The sequence below is a fragment of the Pelobates fuscus genome, chromosome 1, assembly GCF_036172605.1.
Source record: "Pelobates fuscus isolate aPelFus1 chromosome 1, aPelFus1.pri, whole genome shotgun sequence".
NCBI lineage: Eukaryota > Metazoa > Chordata > Amphibia > Anura > Pelobatidae > Pelobates > Pelobates fuscus.
In genome coordinates, this window is record NC_086317.1 from 121153664 (window position 1) to 121180248 (window position 26585).

The window sequence follows — 26585 nt, forward strand, 5'->3', positions numbered from 1 at the left end:
GTGTATAGGTATCAAAAATGTAGGTGGGGATATAAAAAATATTATTGGTAAAACAGAAATGGAATGGGTATACAAGCTACAGATCCATATACCCCTTGGCCTTAATGCAGATTTTGATTTACATAATTTTCTGTAATATGTTCATGAGATGTATGCATATTTACCTCTGCTCTGCTATTTTTATTGTTTTATTTATTTTTATTTCACTTGTTATATTCCCTTATTAATTATAGCCCTCACATATATTTCTAACCGTTCATATATGTAATCCTCATATGTTATTTATTATTATTTGCTAATAAAGAGAGAGTAAAAATAGTCACATGATCACAATAAATCACTTATATTTTGTGATAGACAGCTAGTTTTTACATGAAAATAAATACATAAGTACTACAACTACTCTGTTTACTACCTATATATGTTTTAGCCTATTTTAAGTTGTATTTCACTATGTATACTGTGATTGGCTGTTCTCAGTTTTTGGGCCAATTTTAATCATTTGTATGCCTATGTGTGACGAAACCAACCTCGCCACTGGGCACTGGAGAAGCCTGTTTGCGAGCCTCCTACCTACTGACTATGGCCCCTGGGTTATTTGGGGCATATTGTACTGTATATGGCTGCTACTGCCCATTTAAAATCATCTATGAACAGATTGGGACTTTTGGGACTACTGTCCCTTTAAGACTATGAAGCATATTCCAGTGTACTGCCTGTAATATTGTATATGTATTTATGTGTTAAGTTTAACCTGGGTGATTTGTATGCAGTATTCATCTGATTGTTCGGTAGAATCACTCCATTCATTATATTGAGTGAAACTACCGAACAACCAGACCACCCAGGAATAAGTGTGCCTCCAATTACAGTTTGCAACAATGTTGCAAACGGGTAATTGGCAATCAGTGTAATGTATTCTTTGTCCTCTGGGTGGCCGCCATTCGGGAAACAAACACGTGGCGGCGGCCATCTTAAACTACCGAACAGCGGTGTTTTGCCGTCGAGTGTCTGGAACTAAAATCGGACACTTGACTAGGCAAACACCGCTGAGACCTCCATACTTCCAGAAATTCGTATAGAAACTACCGAATGACCCGCCGTTCGGTAGAAAGAACCCCACAAACAAGGGAATTCATTCAAACCCTCTCCAGGCTCTATAACACAGGCAATTCGTCTGTTTTCATTCCCTTGTTTGTGACCGACCGCAGGGCCAAAATGCATGGAACTGTTTTCGGATACTTTACCCATGCGGTCGGTCAAATCTTTGGAACCCCATATCTCCCGAACCGTTCATCCGAATGACTTGAATTTTGAATATGTTGTCCCCCTGAATAAAGGCTATCCAGCGATGCTGGATTTAAAGGTGTACCCCCTGGTTTTGGGGTACATCCAGAACTTGGTTAAAAATGTGTACTGTATAATTGGGTTTACTGTTATCTGAGGGGAGGGGATGTGTGGGCTGAACCATGTATGTGATTGGTTGTTTTATGCCTCCCCCTGAGTGTGGCCTGTAAGTGTACAACTGTAATAAAAGCCAGACTGGGTGTGCTAGCACCTCAGATCATCTTGTACCTTCATGAAGTTTCGGCTCATGTTTGGGGGATTGGAAAACTACACTCTGGGGATTGCTATAATCACTATACTCCCCAGGGTATTATCGCTGAGCTCTGCTAAGAGCTGTTCCTGTGCCTGCTCTCTGGAATTCGGAGAGGTCCATCTACTGGAAGCTAGACCCTGGTCTTGGGTCCAGAGTGGGTAGCGTGGCGAGACCCCAACCAAGCTGCGGCGGTTCATGGGAGTCTACAGTGGTTATGGTGTCTGGTGGAGTGCTTGGAGTCCTCAGAAAGCACTAGGAGCATCCGTCAGCGGAGGGTACCCGGTCGGGGTGCCAGCGGTTCCGTTACATACAGAGTCAGATATAAGGCTTGCGTTTCCGTTTTTTCACATTGAAATTTGCCAGGTTGGTTATGTTGCCATTGAAACCGTATGGTAGCCCAGGAATGAAAATGACCCCCATGATGGCATACCATTTGCCATAGTAGACAACTATGTAGACAAAGGTATTGCAAACAGAGTATGTCCAGTCTTTTTTAGTAGCCACTTAGTCACAAACACTGGACAAAATTGACGTTCAAATTAGTTTTTTGCATTTTTCACACACAAACAAATATTAACACTAACTTTGGCCAGTGTTTGCTATACCGCGAGTAGGGGCATGTCTAGAAAACACACTGTAAAAAAATAAATAAATAAATAAATACACCGGTACCCCCCTCCCGAACCCCCACCTATGCCGCGCGAGTGGGGGCTATGAAAATAAAATTGTCCCCCCCCAAGGTGACTAGGGGTCCCCAAAAATTAATAAACCCCTAAAAATAGTGAGGGAAAATAAAAAACTTACCATTTAAAGTATTTTTTTTCTAAAATATAAAATTTTCAGCCTCAGAAAAGGCCAAATAAAAACCATAATACCCGCTGAACTTGTAAAATATTAAATTAAAAAACCAAGCGCAATAAAAAAAATCAGACGAAAAAAAAATTTAGGGCCCCCACCAGCCACTCAGGGGTGGGGGCCTGGGTGGAGGACAAAAAGTGTCATCCCCTCCTTCTCATTTAGAGCCCCCACAAGCCGCTCAGAGGTCGGGGCCTGGGGGAGGACAATAGGTGACACCCCATTCGCAGCCACAGGCTGCTCTCTATTTAGTAGACATGCCCCTACTCGTGGCACTGCTCCCTGCCGCTTCTATCTATACATATGACAAGGAGGGAGCTGTGCGACTGGGAATTCCCTCCTTGTAATAAAGTGAACGAACAAACAAACACAGATATTCATGAATTAATGAATAGATGAAATTCTCGTTCGCATGCCCAAGTGTTTAACTGGGCATGCGCTAGAATTTCACAGCGCTATCTAGTGTGGGCAGATCACCACCATTCCCCCCGCCGAACCCTGGTTGGTCACCCATTGCCTTTATGTACTCTATTTAATCCCTCTATATCTATATAAAGAGCATAGTTCAGTCGCTTTTTATCCAACTGGTGAGGTGTTTTTTTTTGTTTTGTTTTTCTTGGATGTTGTTTAGTTAAGGAAATTAAAAAATGTAAATTAATTGATTCTGCAACAAATTAAATGGAGTATATTACAATTGTAAGATAGATGAGAAAAAGATAAACCAGAAAAGAAGGCATTCATTTTTCTTTTTCTTTTTTTATATAATAGAAATATAATATGAATATAAATGATTACAATGTTAATGAACAATACAAAGGCAATGTTATAATGTAATGATTACAATATTAATGAATGATATAAAAGGTAGTGTTATAATACAATGGGGAAATTTATTTATTCAACTGTGTTGTAATGCGTGTTAATACTCTTTTTTTGGAACTAATAAAAACTATAATTGAAAAAAAAATAGTGTGGGCAGATGACGTTACCCACAGGGACTTCATCTACCCACACAAAGATGGCGGCGCCCAGAACCTAGGTCCCAACAGAAAATAAAGTTTAAAAACTAGGTAATATGGGGGGGCTTAGGGGCATTTGGGGGTGACTAGGGGGTCAATTAGATGTAGTGGAGTCGGGAGGAGGGTTAAAGAAAATACGGGATTCAGCCATGACAGTGCCGCTTTCTGGTCAAAATAGCTTTGCTGTTAATTTGGTTACTCAGACCTAAAATTTTCAATTCACTTTAAATTCTCACTATAGTTAATAACTGAAGTGGTATTGGTGCCTGGGAGAACTTCTTAAGGTTAGCAATAAAAAGCATGTATTATATTTACTTTTAAAGGGACACTATAGTCACCAATATAGCTTAATGATGCAGTTTTGGTGTATAGATCATGCCCCTGCAGTCTCATTGCTCAGTTCTCTGCCATTTAGGAGTTAAATATCTTTGTTTATGCTGCCCTAGGCACACCTCTCTGCATGTGACTTACACAGCATTCTTAAACACTTCCTTAAAGAGTCATCTAATGTTTACACTTCTTTTATTGCAAATTCTGTTTAATTTAGAATATCTTATCTCCTGCTTTTATTTAATAGTTTGATAAACCCTACAGGAGTCTCCTGTGTGTAATTAAAGTTCTATTTACAGAGCAGGAGATAAAAACTGTTTTTTTTTCAGGTAGGTTGTGTCAGTCACAGCCAGGCGAGGTATGGCTAGGGCTGCATAAACAGAAAGAAAATAGTTTTAACTCATAAATGGATGTTAATTGAGCAGTGAAACTTCACAGGCATAATCTATTAAAAAAAACTGCTTCATTAATCTAACGTTGTTTTGGTGACTATAGTATCCCTTTAATTCTTTTTTGTCTAGCGCTATGGCACACTTAATATACAAATAATATGTGATAGTGTTAATGTTCTAAGGCTTCTATATGCAGTAGCAAATTAAATACACTTTTTGTTCACAGTTACTCTGTCACAGCCCCCTTATACAAACAATCACCCTCATACACAGACAACACCTTCACAGGCACAACACAGCCTCTCCATACACACAATGCACACATCAAGACTACAAGCAGCATCTCCATACACACAGCAAAATGCAAACAACTTCCCCACACACATACACTCCCAGACAGATGATACACATGCTCAAAGATACACATATGATACACATATAATCTTTGTGTATGTGGACTGTGCCTAGAATGCATATCTGTGTTTGTGTGTGTTTCCGTATGTCTGTAAGCATGTGTTTCACTGTGTCTTTGAGCATGTGTATCATCTGTCTGGGAGTGTATGTGTGTGGGGAAGTTGTTTGCATTTTGCTGTGTGTATGGAGATGCTGCTTGTAGTCTTGATGTGTGCATTGTGTGTATGGAGAGGCTGTGTTGTGTCTGTGAAGGTGTTGTCTGTGTATGAGGGTGATTGTTTGTATAAGGGGGCTGTGACAGAGTAACTGTGAACAAAAAGTGTATTTAATTTGCTACTGCATATAGAAGCCTTAGAACATTAACACTATCATATATTATTTGTATATTAAGTGTGCCATAGCGCTAGACAAAAAAGAATTAAAGAGATACTACGTATAGTCACCAAAACAACGTTAGATTAATGAAGCAGTTGTATATATATATATTTATTAACTGTAGAGTAAGAACATTATTATAATATATTTTTGGTGGGAAATACCTACAATGTTTGTGAAGCATTTCAAATGTAAAACCTTCATTTTTTTTTCTTTAGGAGAAAAAATATAGGTTTCAAAACCAAGTGGACAAGATGAAAGAAAAGGTGAAAAATGTAGAAGAAAAATCAAAAGAATTTGTTTATAAAGTGGAAGAAAAAAGCCATGATCTTATTCAAAAGTGGGAAGAGAAATCAAGGGAGTTTATAGGAAATTTCTTGGAGCTATTTGGCCCAGATGGAGCTTGGGTAGGATACTGCTACTGCTATACTATAATATCTGCTCAAAAATGGTACAAGTAAAATAAGAAAGATAAGATTACCCTATTCACGCAAAAACACAAAATCACAGAATGGCTTGCATGCAACTGCATTGTGTGGTTTTATGCTAGACCTTATAGATGTACAAAGATCTGTCAGTGAACTTAATGTAATAATATCTCACAATCTACACTGATTAACCACAACATTAAAACAACCTGCCTAATATTAATATTAAAAAACACACAAGTAATATTATGGCGCTGGATCAATTAATAATAATAAATATGTAGTAAGCAGCACTATATACAGTGAAAAAGCTCAAACACATGTGACTATACAAAACCAGAAGAGTAAAGTGCGCCTTTAAGACCGAAAGGAGTTTTTAAACAAGTGGGAATAATATGTGCAATATTATATAGAAAAAAAAGTGACCAAGTGCATTTGTGCAAAAACCACACTTGTAAATGTATACAAAGATAGTGCAATTTACAATAAAAATCTTAAAGGAAACCACCACCGATCCTGGGGGGTTATTATATTATATAGCAAAAAAAAGTGACCAAGTGCATTTGTGCAAAAACACACTTGTAAATGTATACAAAGATAGTGCAATTTACAATACAAAATTGTACTTAGCTTTCCCACTTTGGAATATACCTTTAACTTGTATCGGCATTCCAATATAGATCTCAAAAAAAGGGGGAAATTTACAATCATAGGACAGAATGTTTGAATGTTATATATGTAAAATATTAACAAAAACACTCACAAGGGTAGAGCAATTTAGTCTGCTCTAAACTTTGATGGCATCTTGTGCAACATATGCAAACTGGAAGCTGTGGTGACAGTTGAAATCTTTATTGACACTTAGCAGGATAAAAGCTGCTCCACAGGCTGTAAAGTCCCTTTATTTTGTGTATCCTCCGCTTTCACTGTGCTGTGATGACTTGTAGGTTCCACTAGTCTAGCGCCGGCTTGCTGGACTCTGGGTACCAAGAACAGTCTCACGACCAAACACTTCCTGAAGGCGGGGCTTTCGGCCGTTAAGCTTGATGACGTAATTATGTCAAAACGTGATGACGCGTTTCGCTGATATGCTCGGCTTCATCCCTCTAGTCCTTGAGTATGCCTTTTTTTTTACACGTTAGTTATGGGTTTTGTTGCACTGTTCCAAATCTGCCTTCCCCACTTGTGCCTTTTGTATTTTATTTTTCCATCATTGCTAACAATGGGAGGCTACCCCAACTTAGCTGGAACATAGGGTAAAGTCATCAAGCCTGACAGGGTCTCCTGCATCACTCCCAACATGGCGGAGACCGCATGTTCCCCCACTACCAACAACGAGCAACATGATATCCTGTCAACTTTTGTAAGAAGCTGGAACGCAGGTTGTGCCAGCCAACCCCTAAGCCTCTGAGTAGCAACTCACCTCGAAAGCCGAATCCAGATGTCAAACGGGAGTCCTCATTTCAGGCAGCGAACCAGACTCTAATATGGCGATGGATCGGGCACCACAGATTGCCAAAGCACAAGGCAATACGGCGGTGGGAACAGACACAGTCCGGGCTTAAGCCACCCATTTGCGGTATATGTGGTAAACTGATGGATCCCATTCGGGCTTGGCGGGCTAAACCTTATCCCTCCAGTGCAGGACTGTGTTTTGCCCATGCAGGGTGTAGGCTGACCCGGGCCCTAGAATTGAGCTATATTGAGATCCTTGTTGCTCTTATCTCTCTATGAATAATATGGGGGGGGGGGGGGGGGGTGCAGGGTTCATTGCAGCCATTGGATTTAGTTAAGTTTTGAGCACTCTTTCCCTTCGTTTTTGATTATCATTTCCTCACTGTTTAGCTTAACCTGTTGATTTTTCCTTTGAGCATTTAGTCAGCGTGGTGGTGGGGGGGTCGGGGCTCCTTGGGGAACCTGCTGTGTACACTCTTCATGTCTTGAAATCTCTATGTTCAACAGCTTATTTCCAGTAAATTGATATGCATGCATATCCTAAACATTATAGACTATAAAACGTGCCTTAGCCTCATAATGCTGACCAACTGTTGTTATACTATGTGTTATTCTGCACTTGCATGTGCTGTTAAGGCATTGTAAGCTCAAATGTTGTTTTTATTTCTATGCACAAAATATATATATATTTTTTTAAAAGGCTACTGCCATTAGGGAACACCACTGCCATGAAGGGATTTATGTGGTCTGCAACAATCTCTAGGTAGTAGGTATTTGTCGAAATAACATGTCTGGACCCAAGGTCCCAGCAGAACATTGCCCAGAGCATAACACTGGCTCTGCCGGCCTGCTGTCTTCCCATAGTGCATCCTGCTGTCAGGTAAACAACGCATATGATCTAAAAGAAAATGTAATTCATCAGACCAGGCAACCTTCTTTCATTACTCCATGGTTCAGCTCTGACACTGTCATCCCCATTGAAGGCACTTTCAGCAATGGACAGGGGTCATTATGGGCACTTTGAGCAGTCTGTAGGTACACAGAACCATATGCAACATACTGTGATGCACTGCGTGCTCTGACACCTTTCTATCATGGACATCATTAAGTTTTTCAGCAGTTCGAGCTTCAGTAGCTCTTCTGTGAGATTGGACCAGATGGGCTAGCCTTTGCTCCCTAAGTGCATAAGTGAGCCTTGGGCACCTATGACCCTGACATTGTTCACCAGTTGTCCTTTCTTGCACCACTTTTGTAGGTACTAATCACTCCACAAGACTCTTAGAGATGCTCTGAGTTAGTTGTCTATACACCACTATTCGGCCTTTGTCAAAGTCACTCAGATCTTTTCACTTTCCCATATTTCCTGCATCCAACACATGAAATTCAAGAACTGACTGTTCACTTGCTGCCTAGTATATTCCACCCCTTAACAGGCGCCATTGTAATTATATAATCAATGTTATTCACTTCACCTCAGTGGTTTTAATGTTGTGGCTGATCAGTGTATACACATTAGTTAGTTCAGCAGCACAATACAACGGTTCCATATTATTATGTACATGAAGGGACATATTTGCTTAGAGACATTGAGTGAATGGTTGGTCCATTTGATGCAGTAACTAGTTATAACTATTATACATAAATCTTAAATGCACATTAGAGGCACTATAATGACTTTATGTCTATGAAGCCGCAATGGTGTTTGGAGGTCCTGTATGCCTTCTTATCTTGAGGTATTAAACCATTAAGGAACGAGTTAACGCTAAAAATGCTCTCATGAATACTTTTCTAATGTATTTTCTCAGTGGGAGGGGTACTTTGGGGTTTAACCAATGGTTTTACCCCATCAGGTAAAATGGTACCCAGGACCTCCAGACACCATAGTGGCTTTATTCCATGGTGCCTGTAATTTTCCTTTGATATTATGTGCTTTTTAAACGTATACTAAATCAAATAAGATGCACAACTCATTTTGCATTATCTATATACACAATGTTTCCGATTCAGCTATATTATCCGAAAACCCCCATCACTTCTTCAAAATTCATGGTTTGGTGTATAAATCAGTATTATATGTTTATGCAAAATGTATGTACCTACCCAAAGCTTGGGGGTTGAAAGAAGAGACAAGTAATCAGCTGCCTGGTGCCGTCATTGATCTACAGGCACCCTGGCAGTGCATAGAAAGGAAAGAAATGTACAAGTAAGCTGGTGTTAAATCTTGGTCTCTTTGGGGAATTTTCAGTGCCTCTTGTACTTGGTCACATGATTAGATAGCAAGCACAAATAGAAAAGCTGAATTATGTAAACTAAAGCGTGTGTTATTCTACACTTCCTGACCCTGAATTGCACAAACACAAAATTTTATAATTTTAGAGTCCCTTTAAACGGACCAAAATATTTGATTCTGTAATTGAGTAAAGGTGATTTATTTTGTTCTAGAAGCAGATGTTTCAGGAACGCAGTGGGAGAATGCTTCAAGCTCTGTCACCACTCCAGAGTCCAACTGGCAGCCCCACCCGAGAACGTTCTCCATCACGATCTCCTTCTCCAACCTTACCATGGGTGATCAACAAGCTGTCCACTCCTTCATCTCCTAAGGGTGCTTCAGCATCCATTAGCAGCATGAGTGAAGGAGATGAGGATGAAAAGTAACATAATGTTTTAGAAAATGGTATATATGTAAAGAAAATACTTGACCCTTTCCTGCCTGATGGACCGACTCAAACATGATTTTTGTTTGTTTGTATAGTGAATAAAGGAGAATGTGAGAATTATTAAAAATAAATTCAGGAATGTTAGAATACTCAGGATCCGTGAGTTAAAATGTTCTAGAAAAACTTAAGTACATCATTTTTTATTGGTGCCCTTAAGAAGCAGGTATGTGTTCAACTGGCAAGTCTAATAATAAAGAGATAACAGGCAGAAAGCTGAATAATTAATGAAGGAACAATTAGAGTTAAATATTTTGGAGCATGTGGTTCCTGGTATACTTGAGCCTTGTGCCTTTGTGCACAGTAAATTGTTTAATATTAGTTAGATCTAGCTTTTCATATGCAATGCACTATTGGATCAAAGGGTATTTACTCCAGAATGCCAAATATTACGCAGCTTGTACTAATAAAACAAGATTTTAATATATAAATTAATACGTCATCACCATGTTGCATTGACGGCACCCTCCACTACCCACACACTAGTGCTAGTGAAGTAAATTGGAGCAGAACACCTTCATGAAAAAATAGTCTGCGTTAACTAAATATAGTGCAATGCTATTTTCAGACTATTTTTTTTTTTATTAAACTATCTTGCAGATACCCTGATACCTCCATCAGACATTATTGACATTAGCATGATTTCAATGAATGCAGGGCATTCAACTTTACAGTTATAGACAAACATTAGACTAAGACAAAACCATAAATTACAACAGAATCAGAGTCATACAAAGAACAAGTAAAACAAGAAAACTTTCTTCCTTCTGTTGTAGAATAAACACAACAGCTAATAAACTGTTTAGCTTGCTACAGCTCCCCCTACTGTTCAGTCTGCCAAACACACATTGTATCATGAATGATGTTATTACGCAGATAATTACGGATATTTGTGAAAGCTGAAAGGTCACAGTTTTTCCATCCTTGGGTGAAAGAGAAGATTTATAAAAACTCTCAATAATATTTCTGTAAAATTAACAAGTGTGATTGTAACTATTAACAAATGAATGTAATGTGTGGCATATTGCAAAGCATATGAAGGCATATCATCTAAAGAATGCAAATACTTTGTCATTTCTAATAATCACTTATCATTGTTTCATATTCTGGCCTGTAAAGAATTTTACAGATGCTCTGTCAAAGACGCATAAAGCTGAATAAAATCTCATTCGTTTCTTTGATTGGTTAAACAGTGTTTCATTGGTTGAACTTCATTCAGTGTAAATAATAGTTAAATATATTTAATTCACATATAGTATGTGTAACACTGTTCAATATTGCACATGAATCTAAATACAGTGCATATCAACCTGTGGTGATATTTAATAAGCATTGCACAGCGAATATCAGTGATTGTTTTAGTCATCTTTAAAGGGACACTATAATCACCAGAACAACAACAGCTTATCATATTTGTTCTGTTGAGTATAATCATTCATTTCATTTTTTTTGCAGTCTTTTCGGAGAAAAGGCAGTGTTTACATTACAGCCTAAATATACTTCTACTGGCCACCCCTCAAATGGCTACTTGACATATGCATAGTCCCCTTTTGTCATTTTCTTAATTAACCCCATACCCCCAAAAAATACTCAGACACATTGTATTGCGAAAATTAATATCACAGCTTTAATGATATAAAAGGAAACAAATAAAATTATAAGGTCATTGTCAACACAATACATAATACACTATTAACCCCCATTAATTTAACATAGCTACCCCGACAATGACCCACATAAACAATACCAACTATAACATATAAATAAATGAACATAAACATAAACCATTACCACCGAGGGCATGATTTTTCAACTTTCACAATGTAGGGGTATACCAAGATACACCCTACACACACCAGGTTCGGAGCTACCGACAAGCTCGAATCTACCAATACCATTCCAAACGTAACTGTTCTTAACAAACTAAAACTAACATACCGATGACCAAACTTTCTATCCATCCCCTGCCACAGCTCAGAGTTTGACTCCTTAAGCTACCTGAGAACTCCCCCCTCCCCCCAACAAAAACACAGCTTTCTGTAAACCATCCTGCAGACCAAGCAACATAAAGTCTAGACCCACACAGAAAGATGAACACCGTCCGGCCGGTAATATCCTGGAAGCTTAGCTTCCAAATCCCGATGTCTAACGGCCAGCCCCTCCACTCAACGAATATAATGCACCATGATTTTCTTAACCTTCCTCCTGCACTTTTCTAATGCCCTCACATCCCTAGCATGATGCCAATGCAAACGGGAAATCATCTGAGACCATACTACCACCACGCTTGGGACCATCTGCCTCAAAGTGTCCACATCTGCTTTCATATGCTCAATAAGGTCCCGCTGCGGGACCTGCCCCAAATTGTTCCACCCAGCGTGTACAAACACCACATTCGGCACCTGACCTTCACCAACCCGCCTCAATAACTCACAACGCCAGCTGGAACCCTGAAAAACCAAACCACAAAACCCGGACTACTGAACAAGGAAAGCCCAGCTGCATGCTGTGACGACGAACTGCTGCCCTCATTTTTGCCCAGTAGACGAATGTGCCCAGTGGACGAGTGTCCAATCACCCAAGCAGGGCTGATACAAGTAGACAAACGTACCACATTTCCCAACCATTTCAAGATATAAATTAATACATGTACCCACCAAACACCCACTTGAACCTAAACTAAACGGTCAGGTCTCACATAAGTTTTAAAATGCACCAATTCCCACCTACCGATCTTTTTAACCAATTCTTCTGTCAATCCCAGCCGGGTAGCTTCCGTCGCGGCCCAAATTCGGAAAGAGTGTGTCATAAACTGCGACGGAGCCAAGCCCATATGTGCTAGAGCTAACCGGAAAACCCTGAGGAATTGGAACCTCGATAAGGAGGACCTATCTGCGTATACCAAAAACGAACCCCAAACCCCTGCCCGTATTGTCCGAAAAGCCGAAGACACTGGACAAACTTTGACACCTGGCAACGAAAACAGGACTACCGAGCAACCCTTACCAAAGACGTCAGTCTTAGACCGACTAATCTTCCCAGAATTCAACCTCCGAAAGCTGCAAACCCCCTCCACCAAACGATTGCTACTGACCAATTAACTTACCCAAAATGCCCCGAAAAAGGCCCAGCTAAAGGCCACAAAAAACAGCAGAACTTCATATTCCGAAGAACAAATCTCAGAGAGCGCGCCAACCAAACCTAGGAGGACCTCATACAATACAGGACGCCGCGTGTCCCGCGACGTCTGCCCCTTCCTGTACCCCTTAAGTGTTTGCCGGACAATAAAATGCTTAGTCATGTCCTCCCAACCATTAAGCTTGAATGAGAATGCTAGCGCTGTCATGTTCCGCCCCACAACCAAAGGAGAAGCAACCTAAGCAAACAGGCTACAAAAGAACCATAAAAGCATGACCCCCGCACACCTGGCCGCAGCAGAGCTGTGACCCCCCGCACAAACCACCGCCCTGTCCCAATTTTGCCAAACCTTGACTCAGGCAAGAAGTCCGCCAAGCAAGATGTCCCGAGCTGCCACACCTCCGCCGGACAGGGAACCCCTTCCTCCAGTGTGCCTGGAGCCACCGACCGCAACCTCACCCACTGAAAACGAGAGAGCGAGTCAGCAACAACATTCAAGAACCCGGGCACGTGTCGCGCCCGGAAAACCACATTAAATTTCATGCAATACAAAGCAAAACGGCCAAGTAGGCGAACCACTGGGATGGAGGAAGCAGATAAACCGTTAACAGCTTCGACTACTGACATGTTATCAGAGAAAAATATCACCTTCCTGTTCTGAAACTGCCCCACAAAACCCAAAGCCACCACCAACGGAAAAAATTCCAGAAACGCCAAGTTACGAATAATCAGGCTGGCCTCCCATGCCTCTGGCCACGGTTCTGCACACCACTGCCCAGCAAAATAAGCTCCAAACCCTACGCTCCCCGACGCATCCATAAACAATTCCAAATCTGGCAAAGCGACCACCGCCTCCCGAAAAAACACCCGACCACTGAAATCCCGCAGAAAAACCAACCACATCTCCAAATCGGCCTTTATGGAATCCGATACCCGTACAAAATGGGTTAGTCCTGGGTTTGTGGGCCGAACGGGTTTGTGGTCCTGGGTTTGTGGGCCGAACGGCCTGAAGTGTCCACATCCCGTTCGGAAGAAATCCAGCATTCCAGTTCGCCGGCCCGAAAGTTCATCAGCTCCATGTTCGCGGCCCGAACTTTCGTCTGTATCCTGTTCGCGACCTGAACGTTCGGCAGCCATCTGTTTGCATCCTGAACGTTCGTCAGATTCCTGTTCGCGGCCCAAACAGTTGGCAGTTTTCCGTTCGTGGCCAAAACGTTTGACAGTTTCAACATGATCAGCAGCTCCGCCTTTTACCTGTTCGCGGCCTGACTGACCAGCCGTGCCTGACTGCACCGATTCGCAGCCCGAACGTCCCCACACCATCTTTCCCGTGGGAACATGTCTTGGCCGTGTGGCCACACACTGACGCCGTCCTTGCGGTGCGGCTGCCGTTGGACTTCAGCCAGCTGCCACTTCAGCCCTACCAGGCTCCACAGTCGGGCTCCTGCCCCTCCGACCACCGGGCTGCTCGCTGGGGCTCAAACGCTGCGGCGGTCTGGTTTTCCTAGCGGGCCAACATCCGTGGGAAGGCCCGGCCACGCGCAAAGCATCTCCTATATGTCCTTGAAGCCACTCCACTCCCCTCTCCAGCACAGCGTTCCAGACTCCAGCCAACAGCTCCTCCATCTTCAAACAGCAATTGTACCTGAAAGACAAAAACAGACCACCAACCTGCCACAACAACAGGTAAGTGAGGATTAAGTAAGATGGCCCCTAATCTAAAATGGCCCCCTATATATACTCACCCTACCCAAAATCCCACCCCAATATCCAACTAGCCAATCCACACATACCCTTGTTCTATGCCTGTTTCCTAGAAATGTCAAGACCCATTCCCCATAGCTGCGCTGCTCCATGGTCTACAAGAGGTGCTTCCTGGTGCAGTGCAAATGACTCCATGCAATTCTATGAGGAGATGCTGATTGGCCACGTCTGTGTTTGGCTTTGCTGGCTCTGCTCCTGATCAGCCTCCTTGACAAGCTCAGCCAATTCAATGCTTTCCTATGGGATCATCACTTCTGATGATGTCAGCCAAGCGGGCAGATCAGGGGCAGAGCCAGAAGCAGCAGCCTGGAATAATGGCAAGATGTTACAATATTTATGGGGATAAGAGGGGGGCAGGGAGGCAAAAATACTAAAGGACTCAGTCCTGAGGAACCTGGGCAACCGGTGAAACGCATTGATGTCACAGAAGGGAGTGGAGACGGTAGCAGCTCGGGGAAGAACGCTGAAACACAGCATTTGAAGAATAACTTCAGCTTCTACGAACACCCAATGATTAATGCTGGGCAGTGAGTAGCGGCGTATGCCATGCCTTACTCACTATACTTTCTTGTAAGAAGCAGTTTTTTTTATGTGTTTAGAAAATGTTCAGAGCTCTTTTTATCTTTACCTTTGTAATAAATCTTTCTGCACTTTTGAAGCCAATTTGAGCTTAATTACTCTGTCAAAGTATTTTTCTTAACCCTAAAAATTCCGGGTACAATTGTGGGAATACTATTACTACTGCATTTGTTTTGCAACCTACACTATTATGTGTCTTTTGTGTTTTTTGTATACCTTTCTCTATATATGCTGAGAGAAAATCAACTGAAGGATACAGTGTACTAAGTATCATCTTCACTTGCTCAATATTATCTCACAATTTGCACATATTATAGGCTTATCACCTAAACAGCCACTCTCTTTAAAAAATACTGCTCCATTCTTTCTTATCTTTTTCTTGCTTTAATGGCAGCCACAACTGGCCTTACATGCATGTCCCCATGCAAGGGGCATTCCCCCCTGGACCTGCAAGTAAACCACAGTAGGAACAAATACACAATTACATTGGCTCTCCAGGACACTCCGATACAAAATCAGATAATCCCTCCTCTGTACCTGGGAGATAATTGGATCAGAAACTGTACTAATCTAATCCAATTATCTCCACGCACAGAAAAAACATACTTTTTCCAAAACACCCCAAAAGTACCCTAAACATACATAAAACCCCACAAGTTACATCCCCTGATAGTCCTGATCTGGGTGACTGACATATCCAAAAATCACCCAGGTCAGTTCAGGGGTTCAGGAATTTCCTGGAAGTCATTTGTTTGACCGACCGCCCGCATGGTCACATGCCCAAAACAGTTCTATAGAATCAGGGCTTGCGGTCTGTCTAGTTCGGTAGTTTAAAAACGAACAAACTACCAAACATAGTCAATGGTTTTACCCAGGAGCTTGTTCCCCTTGTTCAGACGAACGATTCCCCTGAACAGTTCCCTTCTAACTTGTGTAGAACCGAACGCAGGTGATGATGGAAGTCCAGCATTGTTCGGGAGTTTCTGTGTCCGATTTTAGTTCCATGAGATTCATGCCCAAACACCACTGCCTGCATTCATGGAACAAGATGAACAATTAGAACACTGCGGTGGAAATTGTTACAAAGTGTCAATTAGGCTTAACAAGCTCCAGGGTGGTCTCCGGTTCGTGCGGCTGTTCGGTTCCCGAACTATATAGTTCAAATATACGAATAGAGACTTTTACATTATGTTTCACAGGGTCCATAGTCTGTGGGCACGATGCTGGCAAGCAGGCTCCTCCAGGAACTTGTGGCAATCTCACTGGAAAAGGGGAGTTTGTCACAACGTCCTTAGTATTTTAATATTTTTCCAAGGCGCCCCAAGTTAAAAGATCTAGGTTGTGTATATGTACAGCGCAGGGGCAAATACTGGGCCGCTGTTCGGCAGAAATGCTTGCCGTTCAAGCGCAGATCCAGAACCTAATCTTGGGAGGAACACTGGTAGATTATTTAAAGAAACCATCCAGGCAAAATTACCACTACAGCATTTTGTAGTGGTTATGATGCCAGTAGTACCCTCCCTGAGTAAGTAGTAAAACTGTTTACAAACAGCTTGACAACTTATTTATTTATTATTGCCATTTATATAGCGCCAACAGATTCCGTAGCGCTTTACAATATTATGAGAGGGGGATTTAACTATAAATAGGACAATTACAAATAAACTTACAGGAACAATAGGTTGAAGAGGACCCTGCTCAAACGAGCTTACATTCTATAGGAGGTGGGGTGTAAAACACATTAGGACAGGAATACCTGGGATCTTTCAGGATAGGGGCTGTAGAAGGGTATAGGAGCAGTAGTGTGTGGTAGAAGTGCAGTGTATGTGGGGCAGCTTGTGCGTGAGGGGTACAGTGTATGTGAGGGGTACAGGTTGTGTATGGAGGGGCATTGTGTGTGTATGGGGGGCAGTGTGTTTGTGTGTATGGGGCGGCGATTGTGTGTATGGCGGTGCAGTGTATGTATGGGGAGTAGTGTGTGTGTGGGGGAGTGTAGTGTGCGTGTGTGTGAGGGGTGCAGTGTGTGTATATGTGGGGTAGCTTGTGCGTGAGAGGTACAGTGAGGGGGTAGTGTGTGTGGGGGGCAGTGTAGGTAGGGTACAGTGTGTGTGAGGGGCACAGTGCGTGTGAGGGGTAAAGTTTGTGTGTATGGAGGGGCAGTATGTATGTGTGTGTGTGTGTGGGGGGGGGGGGAGCAGTGCGTGTGGGGGGGAGTTATTGTGCGGTCTGTGGGGGTGGATGGGCAAATTCATGAATATATAATAATAATTTTTTAATGAAAAATAATTATTTTCATATCCCCCCTTCTTGCTTACTTTTGCCTGGGAGGGGTGGCATTTTCTGCAATCCCTGGTGGTCCGGTGGGGAACCATTGGTGGTCCCAGCAGTGAGAGTAAACTCTAGCAGCCTCAGGAGCTGCTAGAGTTCACTCTCGCGAGATTCTGAGCATTGCCATGGTAACCGCAGCAATGCTCCGAGCTCGCAAGAGGAGAACCTGGCGGAGCTGCAGGTTAGAGTTCCCCCATGTCCTCTCTCCCTCCCTCTCCTGCCTGCTGCCAGCATTACACTTCTAGCGGGCCAGAGAGGGAGATCTCTGATCTGCCCTCCGGTCCTGCAGAGCCGGCCGGGCAGAAGGAGGCACAGTTCCCAGTGCTATCATCATAGCACCAGGGACATATCTCGCGGTTCCCCTGTGTGCCCATCACAGGGAACCGCTGGTATAATACATATTTTCATAGTAACTGTTGCCTGTTATATTGGTAAACGGCAGGCATGTGTTTTTTTTGTGTGTTTTTTTAAATGCTATGTTTTAAGTGTGGCAGGGGCGTACCTAGAGCATTTGGCACCCGGGGCGGACCCTGAGTGTGGCACCTCCCCCCCCCCCCCCCCCATAATAAAAATGTAAGAAAACACCCACAATTTTTTTGCTTTCCTATGGACTGTTTGAATGTGCGCGCAGCTCTTGAGTAATGCTTTCCTATGGGCAGTTTGAATGCACATGCGGCTCTTGCCGCGCATGCGCATTCGGATCTGACGTCGGCAGGGGAGAAGAGGTCACCCCTTAAAACCCATTCAGCCACTTACCTTTCTCCAACGTCGGGCTCCCTCGGCGCTGGTGACCTCTCCTCCCCCTGCCGACGTTAGATCCGAATGCGCATGCGCGGCAAGAGCCGCATGTGCATTCAAACTGCCCATAGGAAAGCATTACTCAATGCTTTCCTATGGACGTCCAGCGTCTTCTCACGGTGAGTTTTACAGTGAGAATTGCGGAAGCGCCTCTAGCGGCTGTCAGTGAGACAGCCACTAGAGGCTGGATTAACCCTCAGTGAAACATATGTTTTCAGCTGCAGGGTTAAAACTAAAGGGACCTGGCACCCATACCACTTTATTGAGCGGATCCTTAGAAATAGCATAGGAAAGGGATTTGAGTTCAAAAGATGTAGCGGCTAGGGCAGAGGTTTTGTAGAAGGGGGCCAGGGCAGGGGTTTTGTATAAATGCGCCATTTTTGTAGAAGGGGGAAGACCAGTGCTTTTGTAGAAAGGGGCTGGTGAGAAACTTCTAGAAAACTCCTCCCCTGCCCCTTTCTACAAAGCCCCTGGTCTCACCCCTTCTAGAAAACCCCTGCCCTTCGCCCATTATATAAAAACCCTGCACACTGATCACATAAATTTCATACACTCCGTACACATAAAAACCCTGCACCCCGATCACATAAATTTCATACACTCCCTACACATAAAAAACCCTGCACATCCCCCTCAATTAAAAAAAAAGCTGCACACCCCCTTAAAAAAAACAAAAACCTGCACAACCCCCCTTAATTAAAAAAATCATGCAAACCCTTAATAAAAACCCTGCACACCCCCTTAATAAAAAACAAAAATTTGCAGTGCACATCCTCCCTTAATAAATAAAATACTGCAACCCCCTTAATAAAAAAAACAACCTGCACCCCCCTTTAATTAAACATAACCCCTCTAAATAAACTTCCCCCGTGCTGCACCCCCTTTAATTAATCCACATCCCCTTTAATTAATCCACCCCCTCTATAATTAATCCACAACCCCTCTTTAATTAATCCACAACCCCTCTTTAATTAATCCACAACCCCTCTAATTAATCCACAACCCCTCTAATTAATCCACCCCCTCTAATTAATCCACCCCCCTATAATTAATCCACCCCCTCTAATTAATCCACCCCCTCTAATTAATCCACCCCCTCTAATTAATCCACCCCCCTCTAATTAATACACCCCCCTCTAATTAATACACCCCTCTAATTAATACACCCCCTCTAATTAATACACCCCCCTTTAATTAATACACCCCTCTAATTAATACACCCCCTCTAATTAATCCACCCCCTCTAATTAATAAACCCCCTCTAATTAATACACCCCCTCTAATTAATACACCCCCCCTTTAATCAATACACCCCTCTAATTAATACACCCCCTCTAATTAATCCACCCCCCTCTAATTAATACACCCCCCTTTAATTAATCCACCCCCTTTAATTTATACACCCCTCTAATTAATCCACCCAACTCTAATTAATACACCCCCTCTAATTAATACACCCCCTCTAATTAATAAACCCCCTCTAATTAATACACCCCCTCTAATTAATACACCCCCCTCTAATTAAAACACCCCCCTCTAATTAATAAACCCCCTCTAATTAATCCACCCCTCTAATTAATACACCCCCTTTAATTAATACACCCCTCTAATTAATCCACCCCTCTAATTAATCCACCCCCTCTAATTAATACACCCCCTCTAATTAATACACCCCTCTAATTAATCCAGCCCCTCTAATTAATAAACCCCCTCTAATTAATCCACCCCCTCTAATTAATCCACCCCCTCTAATTAATACACCCCCTTTAATTAATACACCCCTCTAATTAATCCACCCCCTCTAATTAATACACCCCCCTCTAATTAATCCACCCCCTCTAATTAATCCACCCCCTCTAATTAATACACCCCCTCTAATTAATACACCCCCTCTAATTAATAAACCCCCTCTAATTAATACACCCCCCTCTAATTAATACACCCCCCTTTATTTAATACACCCCTCTAATTAATCCACCCCCTCTAATTAATTCACCCCCTCTAATTAATACACCCCCTCTAATTAATACACCCCCCTCTAATTAATAAACCCCCTCTAATTAATCCACCCCCCTCTAATTAATACACCCCCCCTTTAATTAATACACCCCTCTAATTAATACACCCCCTCTAATTAATACACCCCCCTCTAATTAATCCACCCCCTCTAATTAATCCACCCCCCTCTAATTAATACACCCCCCTCTAATTAATCCACCCCCTCTAATTAATACACCCCCCTCTAATTAATCCACCCCCCTCTAATTAATCCACCCCCCTCTAATTAATACACCCCCTCTAATTAATACACCCCCCTCTAATTAATACACCCCCCTTAATTTATCCACCCCCCTTTAATGAATCCACCCCCTCTAATTAATACACCCCCCTTTAATTAATTCAGCCCCCTCTAATTAATACACCCCCCCTTTAATTAATTCAGCCCCAGACATAAATAACTACTTTATACTTACATTTTGATGATGCCTTGCTTGCCCGCCGAGTCCGACCACTGGGTGCCTCACCGCCCGGAAATGGATCCTTCCGCTGAAGATCCGTGAAGGCGGACTGACGGCGCTGCGCACGTCATCACGTTGCGCGACGCCGCGGCCCGCAACGCTCCTCCCCCTCCTCCTCATAAAGAAGGAAGTCCCGCCGGTGTTTGGCCACAAAGGTGCTGCGGCTGTGCGCAGCGTAATGATGGGGGGTGACACATGACACTGGAAGTCATGGCACCCCCTAGTCAGTGGCACCCGGGGCGGGCCGCCCCCCCCTTAGTACGCCACTGAAGTGTGGTATTGGGTTGCACCAGAGCATGAGAAAATATCCTTTTTAATTTGAAAATTAAACACATACCTAACGTAGTCCTCCACAGGTCATCTTCCTTGTGGTGCATGCATTAATTTAATAGATCATTTTACAAAAACACAAATGGCAGCAGTGAAAGATTCCCATGAATCCAGGTAGGCTGCTAGTGTGCAGTAACTGATGGCCCAGTTTTGTGGTTGACCAGACATGTGACGGCAGATAAGAAACATTCGGCCCATCTAGTCTGCCCAATTTTCTTAATACTTCCACTAGTCTCTGACCTTATCTTATAGTAAGGGTAGTCTTATGCCTATCCCACGCATGCTTAAACTCCTTTACTGTGTTAACCTCTACCACTTCAGCTGAAAGGCTATTCCATGCATCCACTACCCTCTTAGTAAAGTAATACTTCCGGATATTATTTTTAAGCATTTGCCCCTCTAATTGAAGACTATGTACTCAATGTTGTGGTTGTTTTTCTTTTTTTAAATATAGTCTCCTCCTTTACTGTGTTGATTCCCTTTATGTATTTACAGGTGTTACTCGAAAAATTAGAATATCGTGCAAAAGTTAATTTATTTCAGTAATACAACGTAAAAGGGGAAACTAATATATGAGATAGACGCATTACATGCAAAGCAAGATAGTTCAAGCCCTGATTTGTCATAAGTGCGATGATTATGGCTTACAGCTCATGAAAACCCCAAATCCACAATCTCAGTTAATTAGTATATTGTGAATTAGAATATTGTGAGTCCATATGCATGCTTATACTTTTCAGAGGTCCGATATTGTTCTATGTAGACTCCTTGTTTTATTGATTGCATGTAATATTCTAATTTATTGAGATTGTGGATTTGGGGTTTTCATGAGCTGTAAGCCATAATCATCGAATTTATGACAAATCACGGCTTGAACTATCTTGCTTTCCGTGTAATGCGTCTATCTCACTGAAATAAATGAACTTTTGCGCGATATTCTAATTTTTCTAGTATCACCTGTAAATGCTTCTATCATATCCCCCCGTCTCGTCTTTCCTCCAAGCTATACATGTTAAGTTCCTTTAACCTTTCCTTGTAAGTTTTATACTGCAATCCATGAACCAGTTTAGTTGCCCTTCTCTGAACTCTCTCTATGGTATCAATATCCTTCTGGAGAAATGGTCTCCGGTACTGCGTACAATACTCCAAGTGAGGTCTCACCAGTGTTCTGTACAATGGCATGAGCACTTCCCTCTTTCTACTGCTAATACCTCTCCCTATACAACCAAGCATTCTGCTAGCATTTCCTGCTGCTCTATTACATTGTCTGCCTACCTTTAAGTCATCAGAAATAATCACCCCCAAATCCCTTTCCTCAGATGTTGAGGTTAGGACTCCATCAAATATTCTGTACTCTGCCCTTGGGTTTTTACATCCAAGATGGATTATCTTGCACTTATCCACATTAAATGTCAGTTGCCACAACTCTGACCATTTTTCTAGTTTACCTAAATCATTTGCCATTTGGCTTATCCCTCCTGGAACATCAACCCTGTTACATATCTCAGTATCATCAGCAAAAGTACCATGAGCAAAAATACATACCTTACCATCAAGACCTTCTGCAATATCACTAATAAAAAATATTAAAGAGAATGGGTCCCTGAGGTACCCCACTGGTGACAAACCCATGCTTCAACAATAGTGCAATTGCTGTTTGAATATTACCATGGTCGTTGGGATATGTGAAGGTTTTCATGCAAAAAGTAGTTCACATGCTGTGATGAATGAATGGAGTTCTTTTTTTGTGTGTGAACTTGTCAGGCATAGTTATGTCTGACTCCAAGGTTGTTAGGAGTAGGGGAAATTGAGCCTGGGTTGGGGATGATGATAGTGTTATGGCTTCTGCCTTTTGTTGTTCATGTTGGAGGCATCTTCTTGTTCTTGGCATTTGTCTGCTTAGTTAATGTAGTGATAGCTTCAGCTGTTCCAGTGACCTCCATAATGGGTTTGGCTGTCATGTGACAACTAACCGGGGTCAGTAGTATGTAAGGAACTCAGTTGCAGTAAAATAGCAGCCACGTATGACTACGAGCCTCGGGGGACACGAGTTGGTGGAGACAGTGCCCTCATAGCTCTCTGTGGTTCTTTTTTAATAGAAAAGAATCAAGACAAAGTATCTAAGAGAGCTAGGCTGGAAATTAGGTCAGATGGTCCTAAAGTCGGGGAGGGCAGCGATTAAACAGAGTCAGGAGAAGGTAGGACAGGAGCATGGGTATAACACAGGAGTTTAGCGTGAGAAGAGTCAAGCAATGCTAGGGTGGCAGCTGGGATTATATAGGCTGAGTAACATGTATAACACTCTCCCACTCCTCCACCCCGGAGCAAACCCCTGTGCTGGCAACAAGTGCCGCAGCCAATTTGGGTGTTGTGGGTGCCCTGAGATGTGTGAGTACCATGGGACACTATGACAGTTAGTATATAATCATGTACATCACCTTAATATGTTTTAGATGTGCAAAATGAGTGTGGATGCATTTGTATGTGTCTAATACATATACATGTGAGTCAAATTATACATTTTTACGGCATGTGATTTATAAAAAAAAAACAGTATGTGTATATTATGTGAGGCATATCATTGTATGTAGTGTATCTATTGTATCTAAAGTTGTAATAAAAAATTAATGTCATTAAAAATCAGGTTATTGTCGAAATCTACAGATTTTTAGTTGTTTGCAATGAGGAAATCAAATACAAGCAATTCAAATAGCTCAACACGTGCATGATTCAAATGGTTTCCCCAAATTCAACTGAAAATGCAACTTATAATGATTTCTCCAGTCTCAAAATTATTAAGCCCCCTCAATAGAATCCCTCACAACAGCAGAAATATGTAAAACAGGTGTTGTGTCAAGCACACCTGATGTGACTAATCAAGGGTTTCATTAGCTGCAGCAGGTGTGCTTGAACTGGAACACGTGAAATACACTGAACTGGATAGGGGTTTGTTCAGTGTCACGTTTGACTGCATGTTAGAAATATGGCAAAGTCAAAAGAATGGTCCACAAAGTTAAGAGAAGAGATCATCGCCCCTTCACAAACAAGGAACAGGATAGAAAAATATAGCAAAGGCACTGAATGTTCCTAGAGACACTGTTAGATGCTGTCAGGGTACCTGAAGTCTCTACCTCTGAGAGAGGTAGAGACTTAGAAGTTTATGCGTCCAAAAGGGCTGTTTCCTCCGTCCCTCGCGGTCCTTCCGGTCATTTACACGCCGGCCGCGAGGGATCCACTTCCTTTTGTAACACGACGCCCAGCAGTCGACGTCATGACGCCAACCCGGACCGACCTGTCACTCAATTGTCTGGAAACTAATCAGGACTCGTCGGAGGCGTGTCTACTCTCCTGAGCCAGGGTATTTAACAGTGCTTCTTCCATTTGCTCATTGCCCTGTCGTGGTTCTAGCCTGTCTAGTCACCCAGCGCTCTTGTATTCCAGTTATTCCTTTTGGTTCCGACCCGGCTTGTTTATATTACTCTGCTTATCTCTGTTACCCTTTGACTCGGCTTGTTCCTCGCTTACCTGTCTTCTCGTTCCCTCGACCTCGGCTTGCCTTTGACCATTCTATCTTTCTCCGTACGTTAGTCCGGCCATTCTAAGGTCCGGTATACGTACCTTTCTATTGTCTGTACTCTGCGTGTTGGATCCCTGTCCCGATCCTGACATTACGACAGGGCCAATGGATCCTGCAGGTACAAACAGTCAGCTTGGCCCTTCCGATCCTAGGTTTGAAGCCATGGAACACAGAATGGATCAGATGGCCCTAGCACTACAGGCGTTATTATCTCGTGCTAATAACCCACCAGAGGAGACGCGTACTACTTCTATTTCCCCTGTGAGTTCAGGCCTAGAGGTAGCCACTGTAGGTGCCTCTTCCCGTATTACCCCACCAGTACGTTATGGTGGTTCACCTGAGAAGTGTCGTGGTTTTTTAACCCCTTAAGGACACATGACGTGTGTGACACGTCATGATTCCATTTTATTCCAGAAGTTTGGTCCTTAAGGGGTTAAACCAGATCAGTATCCACTTTGAATTACAACCTCGCTCCTATCCTACAGATAGGGCGAAGGTTGGATTTATTATCACCTTACTCATTGAGAGAGCTCTGAGATGGGCCAACCCATTATGGGAGAATGATAACCCGTTAGTATATAATTATAATGCCTTTGTAGCTGCCTTTAGAAGAACTTTTGACCCTCCTGGTAGAAAGGTCAATGCAGCTAGATTACTTTTGCGCCTGAGACAAGATAACCGAACACTTGTGGATTATGCACTAGAGTTCAGGTCTTTGGCGGCAGAAGTTAAGTGGAATGAGCAGGCTTATATTGATGTATTTTTGAACGGGCTATCAGATGTAATCCTTGACGAGGTTGCTACTAGAGAGCTTCCTGAAAATTTGGAGGATTTAATTTCGTTCATTTCTCGTATTGATGAGCGTTTAAGAGAGAGACAGAACACTCGAGAGAGGAACTTTAGACCTTCCTTTAAATTAGCTCCCGCATTTCAAAGTCCTGATTCCACAACCTCACTGTTTCCTGAACCTATGCAGATAGGCAATACTCGCCTCTCAGAAGAGGAGAGACAGTACAGGAGAAGGGAGGGATTGTGTATGTATTGTGGAGTCAGAGGTCACTTACGCCTGAATTGTCCTAATCGCTCGGGAAACGCCCGCACCTAAGTTTCTCTAGGGGACAGGCCTTGGGTGTTTCTATTTTGTCCTCTACTCATAACTATAAAGATCACAGGCTTCTGCTACCAGTTTCTTTAACTTGGGAGAAGGGAGTACTAAAGACCATGGCTTTGATAGATTCCGGAGCTGCTGAGAATTTTATCGACCAGGCCTTTGCTACTAAACACGCTATCCCATCCCAGTTAAGGGATACACCCTTGGCCGTTGAGGCCATAGATGGTAGACCTTTACTTGAGCCTGTTATCTTTCGTGAAACCATACCCGTTAACTTAACTGTTGGTATCTTACACGAGGAAAACTTATCGCTTATGCTTATTTCGTCCCCTTCTGTTCCCATAGTCCTGGGTTACCCATGGCTAAAGAGACATAACCCTATTATTGATTGGGAGTTAGGGGAGATACTCTCATGGGGCCAGGGTTGCCAGGAGAGGTGTTTACGGAGGGTTTCCCCATTGGGTGTAATCAACACACCAGGTAGTTCTACCCAGTCTACAGATTTACAGATACCGCCTCGGTACCTGGATTTAAAAGCAGTATTCGACAAAAGGAATGCTGATACTCTACCTCCACACAGGACTTTTGATTGTAAAATTAATCTACTACCTGGTACCATGCCTCCGAGGGGCAATGTATATCCTCTATCCACCAAAGAGAATTCAGTTCTAGAGGAATATATTCGTGAGAATCTAGACAAAGGATTCATTAGGAGATCTTCTTCTCCTGCCGGGGCTGGTTTTTTTTTTGTTAAAAAGAAGGATGGTTCCCTAAGACCTTGCATTGATTACCGAGGGTTGAATAAAATAACCATCAGAAATGCCTATCCGATCCCCTTGATTACCGAGCTGTTTGATCG

The 26585-nt window shown here is 42.6% G+C and overlaps 1 protein-coding gene across 4 annotated transcripts in view; it reads left to right on the forward strand.

Annotated features, from left to right (window-relative positions):
• Positions 1-10763, forward strand: part of PCYT1B (phosphate cytidylyltransferase 1B, choline) — a 140095-nt gene extending 129332 nt beyond the window's left edge. The window contains exons 7-8 of one of the 4 annotated variants that reach the window (XM_063444290.1): positions 5204-5392; positions 9311-10763. In XM_063444290.1, coding sequence (XP_063300360.1) covers positions 5204-5392; positions 9311-9523 — 402 coding nt within the window. In that variant the 3' untranslated portion in view covers positions 9524-10763. The remainder of the gene's footprint in view (positions 1-5203; positions 5393-9310) is intronic. The other 3 variants (XM_063444291.1, XM_063444292.1, XM_063444293.1) reach the window with 3 other exon arrangements.
• Positions 10764-26585: the final 15822 nt, after the last annotated feature.